The 13,764-nt window shown below is 45.6% G+C and overlaps 1 protein-coding gene across 1 annotated transcript; it reads right to left on the bottom strand.

Annotated features, from left to right (window-relative positions):
* Positions 1–7,079: 7,079 nt before the first annotated feature.
* ING2 (inhibitor of growth family member 2) lies at positions 7,080–13,301 on the bottom strand. The gene is made up of 2 exons (XM_065946681.1): positions 12,964–13,301; positions 7,080–8,533 (listed from the first exon to the last, which is right to left on the bottom strand). The coding sequence occupies exons 1-2, from the start codon at positions 13,136–13,138 to the stop codon at positions 7,863–7,865; spliced, it is 846 nt and encodes a 281-aa protein (XP_065802753.1). The 5' UTR covers positions 13,139–13,301; the 3' UTR covers positions 7,080–7,862.
* Positions 13,302–13,764: the final 463 nt, after the last annotated feature.

Genomic DNA, 13,764 nt, shown 5'->3' with positions numbered 1-13,764 from the left:
GCCGCAAACTCTCTCACACATAAAATAGCTCTGCACAAAAGTGCCTTTCCACAATCCTAAAGGTACTCTCGCTAGCTCAAAAGGAGACATGCCTAGTTTCAGATCTTCAAATGGTGTGAAAGTGACATTTTTAAGAAAGGTTTAAAATCTCAGTTCCAGATAATTAAGAATTTAATCTGCTACTGGAAAGAGAAATCTAGTTACGATGAATTTTAATAAAGAGTTAAGTAGAAAGAAAAGTATTTAGAGCCTTTCTTTTTAGATCCATTATTTTTTCCTTCTCTTAACCAGCCATTGGAAGCTTCTTTGTTTTTCATGGTGCAATTAGAAAAATTCCCCTAAATTACACCTTAAATTTAGTCAGAATTACCCTGAAGGAAGACGAAACAGATGTGGGTGTAGAAAATACTCAGGGCAATACGTAGGCACCATGAATTCAGAGCCAAAACCAACACAATTTTTTTGTAGTCAAAACTGAATAACTTTTCCATCAGTATTTTGTCAGAGTTTACAATCAGTTAGTCTGTGAGAATTTCAATTTGATAGGAAATATAAATTTATAAAAGCCAAAAGGCAAACATGCTCTAAAAACCCGTGAATAAACTTTCTGCCATTTGGAGGATGTTATGTTTCAGGAAGGCACAAAAGTACAAAGCCGTCTGTTTTCAAGGCGTGGGATTATCTGCTACCAAGTTACATCCTTGGTAAGTAAAACGGCAAGTTCTCCTCTAGGTACCAAAACCACTGCTTCTCACTGAGGCTGTCACCCTCTATCACTCATCTAAAATCTGAGCCCCTGGGGAAAGCTAGCCAGTTGGCCCAACACCACTGTTTATATGTGGGGAGTTTCTAAGATTAGTGTCCTGTAAAAATAAGCTAAGGGCCCTGGTCAAATAATTTGATTTTGCTGTTCAGAGCCAAATATATAGCAAAATGCTGCTATCTGAAGACAGTCAAGAACAGGGAAGAAAAAAATCCACATGTTAAAAAGAAAACAGAAAAAAACATAAGACCATACTTTGATCCTCAGGTCCCAAAAGAGGGGTGATTGGGGCCTCTGCTTTCACAGGTAATACTATAGAGCTGGAATTTAATAACACGGCTTTGTTTTCATTATATTTTATAGTATTTCACTCATAGAAAACGATACTAACCTTCCATTTACTGAAGTGAAATGCTCCCTTTTAAAAGTAAGTTGACATCACAAAGTGAGTCTTTTTTTTTTTTTTAAGAAAAATATAGAGTAAATAAAACTTTTAAACACAAAATTAGAATGGTTTATGGGAATGGCAAAAACCCATCAGGCTCATTCTAGTGTCTGATGTTTAGAAAACACTGCTTAAAAGGTCTTGATTCTTGAGAGTCCCTTGGACTACAAGGAGATCCAACCAGTCCATCCTAAAGGAAATCAGTCCTGAATAGTCACTGGAAGGACTGATGCTGAAACTGAAACTCCAATCCTTTGGCCACCTGATGCGAAGAGCTGACTTATTTGAAATGACCCTGATGCTAGGGAGGAGAAGGGGACGACAGAGGATGAGATGGTTGGATGGCAACTCGATGGACATGAGTTTGAGTAAACTCCAGGAATTGGTGATAGACAGGGAGGCCTGGTGTGCTGCAGTCCATGGGGTCGCAAAGAGTCAGACATGACTGAGTAACTGAACTGAACCACATACATGGATTAAAATCTGTTATTTTAGGACCTCCCTGGCAGGCTAGTGGTTAGGACTGCGAGTCCATTGCAGGGGGCGTTTGTTCCATCGCTGGTTGGGGAACTAAGATCCTGCTTGTGGCATGGCCAAAACAACAACAAGAAATCCTGCTTTATTATAAGCTAGTTAGTGAACTAACCAATTAGAGAACTTTGTGACCAGAACTCTCTCCTATGAGTAATGCTAAGAGGCATGAATAACAATAACCACATTTTCAAGATAACTCAATTTACAGCTGAGCAAACAGGTGACCTGAAGGGATCGCAAAGGAGCCCACAGCAGGAGTCCTGGCTGCAGGCTGTGAGGTCCTCAAGTGGCTCTGATCAGTAAAGAATTCGCCTGCCTGCAGGAGACCAGGGTTCGAGCCCTGGGTGGGGAAGATCCCCTGGAGAAGGAAACAGCAACCCACTTTAGTTTTCTTGCCTGGGAAATCCCCTGGACAGAGAAGCCTGGCGGGCTGCAGTCCACAGGGTCACAAAGAGTCAGACACAACTGAACAACGAAAGAGCATCAGCAAAGGAGGTTTGGTTTCTCTAACTGATGTCGAGTTTAGGCAACCTGGCAATTTCGACATAACTTGTAGTTTACTTAAAATAGATTTTGAGTGACATCAAACCCTAAGGACTTGAGTGAAGGGCTGAAGGGCTGTGGAGTTTATTAATACCAATTGCTCCTTGAGGACGGGCTCCCCTTATTTCAGGTGGGAGGGAGGAAGATAGACTCCTCAGATGGAGCCCCCCATGGGTATATAAAAAGGATGGGGGAGCTGCCATTTTCCCGGGTGCCTGCTGTGCAGAGGGCTTCCCTCATAGCTAAGCAGGTAAAGAATCTGCCTTCAATGCAGGAGACCTGGGTTCGATCCCTGGGGCGGGAAGAGCCTCTGGTGAAGGAAATGGCAACCCACCCCAGTATTCTCACCAGGAGAATCCCGTGGACAGAGGAGCCTGGCAGACTACAGTCCATGGGGTTGCAAGAGTCGGACACGACTTAGCGACTAAACCACCCACTGTGCAGAGATTTTGAAATTTTCAGTTCTCCTATCCATGTCTTTTTTCACACCTGCATCCTGGCAACAGAATGAGTCTTCTGAAGCTTATGACCAGAGACTCCAGCTGCCCTTGCCCTCTGGCCAGCACTCTGGGCCCAATCAGCTGCCCCGTCTCCCCAGTGAGAGCCGATGCACACCTCCCAGCAATGCCTGCAGACTTCCAACACCTTTCCCATCTCAGCTCTTCACAGGCAACATGGAAGCTGTGAGAACAATCCCATTTTCCCAGGACTGAATCTAGCAAGCTCTCTGCGCTGACGCCCATTCACTCCAGAACTTAAGCACCTCTAGCTTTACAGACTTATCATTCCAGTCACTGCTTTAGCCTCAGTACTGAAAATAGTGCCTTGTAAATACAGTACAACAGGTATGCAGTCGGTGAAGAATCTGCCTGTGATGCAGGAGACCCAGGTTCAATACCTGGGTCGGAAAGATCCCTTGGAGGAGGGAATGGCTACCTATTCCAGTATTCTTGTCTGGAGAATCCTGAGGACAGAGGAGCCAGGCGGGCTACAGTCCGTGGGGTCGTAGAGACTTAGATATGACTTGGTGACTACACCACCACCACCACAACGGGTATGCAATAGATACTTGAATTAATGAGCAGAAATACCGCCCTCCCTTCTGACACCTGAGCTGGCACTTCCCCTGGGCCTGAGGCTAAGCCCTCCCAGTCTTAGCTCTCGCTCCTTCCTGCCTGCCCTCTCGGACTCCACGCCTGCAGTAACCCGCTGCTCTCCAGAGGCCTCATCTGTCCCCTTCTAATGCAGTATTCCAATTGGCAGGTAATCACACGGCTGTCTCCTTTAGTTAGAAGCCCCCCTGAGCTGCCCGGCCCCTCACCCCACTACTATTCTATTGCCTTGATGTGAGAACTGGAGCTGCCTGGAGTTGCTGGCTCTGCCGCAGTCTTCTGCTCCAGACTTCCCTGGTGAAGTCTAGTGGTTAGGACTCTGTGCTTCCAATGCTGGGGGTGTGAGTTCAATCTCTGGGCTAGGAAGTTCCGCCTGCCCTGGAGCTTGACCCCCCCAAAAAATAATGGAGCTGGCCCAATTTATCCCAGCCAAGCCTTCACCCCAAACCCTGCAGCTTGTGAAACTCAACAATCTCCCCCCTCTAACCGTGAGTTCTCAGTCCTCACCTAACTTGACAAACACTTGAAAGATCACTCCCTTCCTGAAACACTCTCTTCACTTTTGTTTCTGGTGTCATATGTTTCCGATTTCTCTCACCCAGAGAACTTGGAGTCTTCTTTGGCTGGCCCCTTTCAAATGTTGGGGTACCGCCAGGCAGGCCCACGCCTCCCTCTTCTGGATGTACATGGTCGCTACTCAAAATGTGGGTTCCTGAACTAGTGGTGTCACCTAGGAGCTTGTAGGTACCTAGAAATGTAGGATCTCGGGCTCCACGCCAGGCCTACTGAGTCAGAATCTGCATTTTCAGAAAATTAGATGACTCACATGCTTGTTAAAATTTGAGCAGCACTGATGTATTTACATGAGTGATTTCAGTCATGTGACTTTAAAATCCCTTCCTAGGCAAACTCCCTACTGTTTAATCTCCTGTCTCTTCCCCTAACATCAGCCCCCCAACTCGATGATGGAATCCCACTACAATTCTAACAAGCACCTCGAACATAAGTGCAGAACAGAAATCTAGATCTCTCAAGCCCAAAACTCGAGTCATACTTGTCATCCCCTTGCTTTCCAGCTTCTGGGCCAAAGTCCTCTTAACACCTGTACCTTTAAACTCAGAGTCCTACCACCCACCACCACCTCCACTGTTCCCACCCTAGTCTAAGCCAGTAATTTTTGGCGGAAAGACTTCTCAGTCTCCTGTTATCTCCCTATCTTCACCAAGCCTCCCTGTGATAAATCTGCACAAATTTTCTACCATGGCTGCCAGGAAGACCCTCCCCCATCACGGCAAGTGCTCCAGTCAGACTGACATGCCCGTTCCTCCTCTCAAATTCTTTGCGTGCCTCACTTCCCTATTTCTGGTCTCAGTCCAACAATCACTTCCTCAGAGACCGTCTTTAACTACGTAACTAGAAGACTCACCTCCCTTTCTACTCACTTTTCATCTCCTCACTGCCCTTTCCTCTTGGGTTCGAACACCAGTGTGTGGACGCTCAGTCACTAAGTCACGTCCAGTTCTTGGCGACCCCACAGACCGCAGCCTGCCAGGTTCGTCTGTCCATGGGCTTTCCCAGGCAAGAATACTGGAGCGGGTTGCCATTTCCTTCTCCAGGGGATCCTCTGGGCCCAGGGGTCAAACTCATGCCTCCTCAATCAGCAGGTGGTTTCCTCTGAGCCAGGGAAGCCCACTTTAACCCCAGTACCTGGAACTATCTATAATCTCTCTCATATATATATATCTATGATAGCACTTTGCCCCTAGAATGTCTGGTCTGGTCCATGAACAGGAACTGTTTCTTCCAACAATCACTACTGAGAAAACAAGAAGCACTCAAGTACTGATTCTTCAAGTATTGTTGGAGTAATTTTAGGGGTCCAGGGACAAAACTCCCAGGTACGTATCCACACTTACCTGTGCTTCAGGCACACAAACCTAGATGCAGAGAATCCACTAGTGGTTTTCAATCGGCTCAAAGTTTCATAGCATGGCAGAGGCTCTACTTTTCTGTACATTAGGGTCTTAAAAATTCTAATATTAAAACTACATTTAATAACAAATGAGTTAAATCACAACTGCTGAGGGTGGGACCTAAGTATCAGTATTTTGTGAAGCTCCTGAGGTTAATTCCAATGTGAGATAAGTTGTGGAACCATTGGTACATAGCATGAGTTGGTAAGCATGGACTGAAATAGTATATGAAATCTGATACTTAAAAGTAATGCCAGTCATAATGTTATACCAACTTAAAGCTTCTATTTCCTGTATGGTACAGAAAATAAAAAAGAAATTCATAAAAATAAGGGTTTCAAACATTTGGTCTGAAAGAGAAGACATCTTTCAGGACTTTCCGTTGCTTTTCCTGTCAAGCTTAATCCAAATTTGGGGACTTCTGTTTGTAGGTTCTTCTTTCCCCCCACATGCTGAGGCAAACTGATGCACAGAAGTGCTGACCTCTATGAGTCACACCTGCGGGTTCTGGGGGTCTTTGCATATACTGCTATGTTCAACGGTGTTGGGGAGGCAGTTCTACCCTAGTCACAAGGACATGATCACTAAGACAAAATGCTGTATCTCACGAGAGAAAAGGATTTCTCCACAATTCAATATTTCTCGCTCAACATAATCAACTGTAGTCATCAATCGAAATATCCTTAGGACAGAAGCTAATCAAATATTGTGTGTTTACCCGCCTCTAAGCTCACCTTTGAACTGTCCTCAAACCTCAGAATGAAGGACAAAATTAGTGAAAAGCAAGTCCTTCGATTATTTAAATCCCTGAGTTAGTTGCTCAATCGTGTTTGACTCTTTGTGACCCCATAGACTATAATCCACCAGGCTCCTCTGTGAATGGGATTTCCCAGGCAAGAATACTGGAGTAGGTTGCCATTTCCTCCTCCAGGGGATCTTCCCAACCCAGGGACCAAACCTGAGTCTCCTACATTGCAGGCGGATTCTTTACCTTCTGAGCCACCAGGGAAGCCCATTACTACAACAGAAAATACTCTATAGATTTCAAAAGAACCATAGAGAAACTTAAGTCAACTGCATACTACAGGTGAGCAGCCTGACACCCAGATGAGCTGAAATGTTATGCCTAAAAGTCACACAGGAGAACTAGTAGAGAAAAAACTTTTTTCTTTTTTTCTTTTTTCCAAACAAGCAAACAGGATTTTTCACATGTTAATCAAAAAGAATCCAGATCATCAGATTAGGAAGAAATGAGGAATAAAAAGTATGTTACATATAGATTTAAGGACTAGTCAATCCACTGCCCCCACCCCTGAAAAACCAAAAATTCTCCAAATATATGGATATGTATCCATCAAGATGCTTACCCTTAAAATATTAGAATCTTGGAAAATTCAATTTACAAATACATTATTAATTGCATTGTTATAATGAAATTAGTTCATTAAACATGAAGACACCAAACAGCACCAATACCAGATAGTTAAGAAAGTAAATACACTATTACTTAAAATAATATACAATTTCTGATTGGGACAGAAACGAACTACAGCCACTAGCAAAACCACTTAAACTACTGTTTGACATAAAGGCAATATTTAAAGACTAGTATATACCTTTTTCCCACTGATAGGCCTGTGACCAGGCATCCCAGCCATGGGTCAACATGAAAAATATTGTTAACAAAGATGCTTTTTTAAAATTGCTCAAGCGCCTTGAACCATGATACTGCATAACCCAAATTTTGCCAATGTAAGCCCATGGCAGCATTTTTGGTATTCTAATTGCTCCTACCTGCCTCAATTAAAACAAAACAACTCCCTTATGAAGGACTAGACTGAATGCAGCCATGAAGCAGCAGGGGGTATTTATAAATGGGCTACTGACAGTGTATCAAAACGCTACTATGGAAAATACAGCAGCAGATACTCTGATAAGAGCACAGGATTCCACATGGAATCCCAAATTCTTACCTCTAGTTCCTTAAATTCTTGGAAGACTAGAGATCAACAAGTCTATGTGTAAATGGGGCTAGGGAGAAAGAAGTTCTGAATGGTATAGTGTTCATATTTTAAATTATCCAAGATAATCTGAAGGCTTACAGAGAACTCTCACCTGTACCTAAACTTTTTTAAGCACAGAGAACTAAAATGCTAGCAAAACTTTTGGTGTTTCCCCCCAAATTAGCATTGCAGTTTCAGTGAAGATGAAATAGGCATGGTGTGTGAAGTTTTTATCATGTTCAAGCCACCTTTTTCTAGTCCCTGCTCCTTTTATCAGGCGATCTGAAGACTACCTGGTTTAAAATATTTGGTAATTCAGTGCAGAAAATTAAGGTCACAAACAAAGTACAACAACTTTTAATACACCATTAATACTAATGATTAAAAATTATTGCATAGTCTTATGCATTTACCCTAAAACATTTTCTGAAATTAAATTCTGAAAGAATTATATAAAAGACAACCCTTTAAAATGTGGATGGCCTTTAACTACCTCGATCTTCTTTCCTTTTTTGTCTTTTCAGTACTTTTGTCCATCGTTTTCTCATTATCTCCCCTGCACTTTGGGCAATACCATTTCCCCTTTGGTTTGTAGGTAAGTGAAACACACGAAAAGTGAAACCATTCGATTGGACACTGTTCATTGTCACATCCGATCATTTCCCCGTAAGACACTTGGTTACATAAACAGTATGTAGGTTCGTTGGGATCTATTGCAAACTCGACGGGGGAAGCTTCTCTTTCCTGCTTGGCCTTGGAGCGTTTCTTTTTCTTGGCGGACTTGGATTTCTTTTCTTTGGGGGGCTGATCGTCACAGTCCTCAATCCCGTTCGTCATGTGACACAGGTCGCGGCTTTCACTGGTCCGCTGCCGGCGGGGCCTTCTCGAAGATCGTTCTGGTTGGCTGGAATCCATCTTCGCTTTATCCGAAGCTCGCTCACTTTCCGCAGGATCTTGAAAACACTGGGAGTGTAGCTCCATTTGCCTTGCCCGGTTTTCCACCAATTCAAGCATCTGTGTCACAATTTGAATTTTTTCATCTCCCAGTTCTTGACTATTGATTAATGCCCTCTGGAGATGCTGCTGGAGGCGTTTTTTCTGGTTTGAATCATCTTCTTTCTTGTATTTTTCATAGACATCATCAATTTCCTTTAATGTTTCTAAAAAAAGGAAAGAATAAAAATCAGAAAAAAAAAAAAAGAAAATGCATGGTGGCACATATGACAGTTTTCAAGTTAGTTATTTTTTCCCAGAACTGGTACAGTAAGAAAGAACTTAAAAAAAAAAAAAAAAAAGAACTCGACCATAAAACCACATTCCTGTATAGTATGAATACATTAAAAACATTTTATTTTCCTTACCAAGACCATACATTATCCAACATGAAAGTACATTTAGAAGTAAGCTAATAAAAAGAATGAGCCCTCTCTAATACTCATTAATCTACGTTAGAAAGCACAAAAGATCTGTGGCTAATTAAAAATCAAAAGTCTTTCACCAGGACTAGGCTAGATTACTGTCCAACTATGTTTACAGGATTTACGGTTCAGTACATGACTTGCTACATGGCCCCAGAGACACTCTCTACCTTGACTTTCATATCATCCCCTGGACATTAAGCAAAGCAAACACAAGTAACTCTTAGCTTTCCATGATATTAGCGTGAATGGCTCTTTTATATCATCACATGGGAGACTCTGAAAATCAAACTATTTCCAGAACAGGTTTAGGTTCAGGTTCTGGCATCAACTGACTAAGCTACTAACAAAATTATAGTTAAGTCAGCATTGGGTCACTGTGCTTTTGTAGATAAGTCAGCATTTGGTCCTCAGTTTTTTATCTGCTGATTTAGGTACTGTAGAGAATGTGGGACACACTTAAACCAACTAAAAATGGCTGAGTCATTAGAAGACATACAAAAATCTGAAAATATAGTTCCAGATGTCACCAAAATTTACATAAATGTCTTATTCAAATCTGTCCTCTTTCTTGTCCTTATGAGATACAATGCTATCTGAAGGGGTTCTTAAAAAAGATGCAGAAACAAAAATTAACTTGGAATTTATCACACCACATACCATATCACTGTTTAATCTTCTAATATCATTACTCTAACGACAAGAACAAAAACGTTAGATAAGTAACATACATTGGGGGTGTCTGCAAGTAAGGTAACAAAGAGCATGTATTCAACACAACTTATGAAACAGAACCTCCTTGGAAACTGTAAGTACTCACACAAAGGACAACTATTTACCCGACAATGTGCCCCCACACGTCTGAGGGTACTCACACCTACACAGCATATTTTAAAATAATGTTCACATCTTGCCCATTTTCCCAGCTAGATATATACATGGATTTCTTTAGAACTTTCTTCCAGGAAAAATAAGCTATATATTTTCCCCTCAGATACACAAAAATTGAAGTTTAAAAAATAAAGGCAAGCCTTATCCAATAATCAGGAATTAGAAGCTAATTATAGCAACACAGATACTATATATGAGGTAAATATTCACGTTTTCAAGACACCTTAATTACACAGTGACAGAAGAAAGGCCACTAACACTTACTGAGTCCCTTCCATGCAACTTTCTCATGAATCACAATCCCGTGAGGAAGCCACCACTTCTGCATGTGAAGACATTGAAGCTCAACAGGTAACCACCCTAGTCTTTGAACTGCGCCAGACCTGTCAATTTGGCTCTGCCCTTTAAGTACATTCTACACACCTACATGGAAGGCACTGTGTATTAAATACGAAATTTTAGCTCAAAGGTGTAAACAAACTTTGATTATGAAGGAAATTATGAACAAGAATACTGGAACAAAAATTGACGTTCTCTAATAACAACACCCCATAATAAACTGGGCTTCCCTGACAGCTCAGATGGTAAAGATTCTGCCTGCAATGCAGGAGACCTGGGTTCGATCCCTGGGTCAGAAAGATCCCCTAGAGAAGGAAATGGCAACCCATTCCAGTATTCTTGCCTGGAGAATCCCACTGACAGAGGAAACTGACAGGCTACAGTCCTTGACATCTCAAAGGGTCAGACATGACTGGGCGACTACCACACACATAATAACACTTCATTCAATTATGCAATTGTTTTCTTCATTCCTCTATCTTTAAAAATTCTTAAGTCTACTTTTAGGGTTCTTCAGTAATTTCTGAAAATATATGAAATAGGTAAGAAAGAAATTTGACTGTCTAAATAATTTATATCACTATTACTGTAAATATTAAATCAAAAAGCAGAAAATACTTATGAACTAGCAAAGAAATTAAAGACATGAAAAACCAAAACCACACAAGTATACAGAGCTAATAGAAAACTGAGAGTTGAGCTTAGTAAGCATGCACATAGAGTAAAAACTAGATCACTGTTTTTGTGACTTTTGAAACTGAACTATAGTCTTAAGGGAGCTAGTTTTTATAATCTCTCAGTCTTTCAAGGCCCAATACTGTTTCTCACGTTGTCAAATCCACTTCTGTCAATTCTAGATGGTCAAAACTGCATATTTCCTGTTAATAAATTATCCCTCGCCAATTCAAATTAAAAGAATTTTAATTTGACTTCTGTGAACTCAAACAAGTCTTTAAAGAAATGTAAAAAGGTGCAAGTTTTACAAACTTAAAGAGTTATCATTTGAAAAACTAAAAAGGTTCAACATACAACTCTTAAGCACACATGTAATATTTTTAGGTTACAATTCAGGTATGTGCTCCATGGCTAAAAGAACACCTTTGGAGAGCATTAAAAAAAAAAAAAAAAAAAAGATTTAAATACTTTAAAAACGACCATGTGCACCTGAAGAAGCCAGGCTATGGAGTCAAACATTCCCCACTTAATTGGACAAGTTACTTAAACTCCTTGTAAATTTAAATTTGTCTGCAAAGTGAATTTTTACTTCATTGAGCTGTGAAGATTAAATAGGATAATGTTCTGAACTCAGTGCAGCAACTGACAACCAGTAAGTAATCTGTATTAGTCACTCCCCTCACCCCAACAGAGACCAGTCCTGTCAATATCGATTCAAAAGGTAGAAATAAACTATAGGTTAAAAAACAAGACACAGAGACAACTAAATATTCTATCAGGCTGCAGGTCCCAAAATACCGCCCCAGACATGCGTTAAGACACTAAATTGTAGAATTAGCGACGGCTCGAAAAACTGAGAATGGGTCCAAGAAGTTATCTTTTTAAAGTTCAGAGGACTGATTTCACATCAGGTCCAAGGTCTGTTTCTCGATTCGGGATTATTAACCGCAAACGGCTCCCCATTTAAGTTAACTCCTCCCCTTGCAGTTGCAGGCGAAAGGGTCACCAATGGTAAATAACAAATAACACACTCTGTAAGAAAGGTCGATTCCCTGTCCTAGCTGTCTGGGTCTGACCACAAAGGGCGGCTTTTGCCACAGCATTTAAACTCGGCGGAGGAGGGACCCGGGGGTTGAAGGACGCCAGGCGGTTGCCCAGTCAACCAACTCACACCCTTCGGGGACCCGGAAGTGACGCAAGGTCCGGAACCTACGCGGTGCCGGGATCGGCGACGGTCCCCGAGGCTGACAGTGTCTCTGTTGTGATTTGAGTGGTTGGGGGGGGGGGGGGGAGAGTCGAAAATTCACAGACAAACGTGTCCCAAATCCCAACGCTGACTCCGCCGAGGGCGAGCTAACGTCCTGCACGGCCGCCTCCCGACCAGCCGCTGTCGCCCGCTCGAGCCTTCCCGCGACCAGCCATTTTCCGGACGGGCGGGAGCGCGCGTGTCCGCGCTCCGCCTACACCCTACGTCAGCCCTGCAAGCCCCGCCCCCAGGAGGGGTGGGGGTCCTCCTCGCCCCACACAGAGACACACACATACACACACCCCTCGGCTCCCCCGCGGGGAGCCACCTAGCCTTTCAACCATTCGGCTGTAGCAGCCGGGAAAGGCTGCGGCCCGGAACTTTCCCTGGGGCGAGAGACAAGGGAAGACTCGATTCCCGAGCCCGGAGCTCCGGAGCGCCGGGGGAGGGACCTCCCCGGAGGCCGCCTTCGCAGTCCGCCCTCGCCCCCTCCCCCCCAGCACGTTCCAGTGCATCTGCGCTCAGGGGGTGGGGGCCCGAGACGGGCTGGGCTGAAGGAAGCCCGGCCCTGTGGGCCCGCGGGAGTCCGGCCGCGGCCGGCCGCTCACTCCCCACGGCACTACCCCCACCCCCCACCCGGCTGCACGCTCCCCGGGCCGGAGCGCCGAGGGGTCTGCGGCACCCGGCGGGCGAACACCCGGAACAAATGAGCTTGCTGCTTAAAAATGGCTGATTTCGTCTCCACAGAGGCTGCAGCCGCTGGGTCTGCAGCGGGGGCTGACGAGCGGCCACCGCTCCCTTCCAACGTTGAGACACCCCCCCCCCCCGCCAAGAAGTCCGCAGCGGGGGGAGGACCGCGAACCCCACCTGCGGGGGCCCGCTGCCCCGGGTCCCACACGCCAGACCCCCACACACACTGTGCACTCGGGGAGAGCTGGAAAAGTGGCACTTTCCCCGGGGCAGGCTCCCAGCGACCGTGCCCGGCGGCCCCGAGTCGGGGGGGAGGACCCGCGGCCCCTACCTTGATATTTGTTGTCCAGCTCCCGCAGCACGGACACGTTCCTCTGCATGTCGTGGGGCAGCGACTCCACACACTCGAGGTAGTCCTGCACGTAGCAGGTGAGAAGCCGGCTCCGCTCGCCGGTCAGGAGCGCGGCCGACGAGTAGAGTTGCTGCTGCTGCTGCTGCCCTAACATCCTGCCGCTGCTGCCGCCGCCGCCGCCACCGCCGCCGCCGCCTCCGCATCCAGCAGCCACACATGCAACAGCCACGGCCGCCGCGGCTCCTCGGCTCGGCAGCCCGGCGCCGCGGGGACACCGGCCGCCACTCCGGAGGGCACTGCCGAGTCCCCCGATCTCCGCTCCCTCCCCCCCCCAAAGAAGCCCTCACTCCCCGCCCCCGCCGTAACAAGCCCAGGGGCGGGGCGAGATCGCGGCTCCCTCCTTCCCCCCTCCCTCCCCAGGACTAGAGCAGCAGGGACCCCCCCCACCCCCGACCTCCCCTAGGGGAGCTGGCGCCGGGGTCCCGGGCGTTCACACTTCCGGTCCCCCCGGGAGGCCCCAGATGCTACCAGTGCCGCCCCGTAACTCGGATCCCCATGACAAGCCCCTCGCTGTCCGCTTTTCTCCCAATCACCCTCCCGCGCCTGCCGGAGAGTCTCTCTCGCTGGGCTGCCCCCGCCCCTCCGGCTGCGGCCGCCTCTGCGCCTGCGCAGGGCTCCCTCCGGAGAGGCCCAGGGGCCCGCCCCTACCGCCCTACCGCAGGGTTCGCATTCTCCCGCCTTCCCTCCGCCACCCGGGCGATTGGTCTGTCAACTTTCGGC

This window comes from Muntiacus reevesi, chromosome 10, assembly GCF_963930625.1.
Source record: "Muntiacus reevesi chromosome 10, mMunRee1.1, whole genome shotgun sequence".
In the NCBI taxonomy this organism is placed as follows: Eukaryota; Metazoa; Chordata; class Mammalia; order Artiodactyla; family Cervidae; genus Muntiacus; species Muntiacus reevesi.
This window is presented reverse-complemented; position numbering and strand designations above follow the sequence as displayed.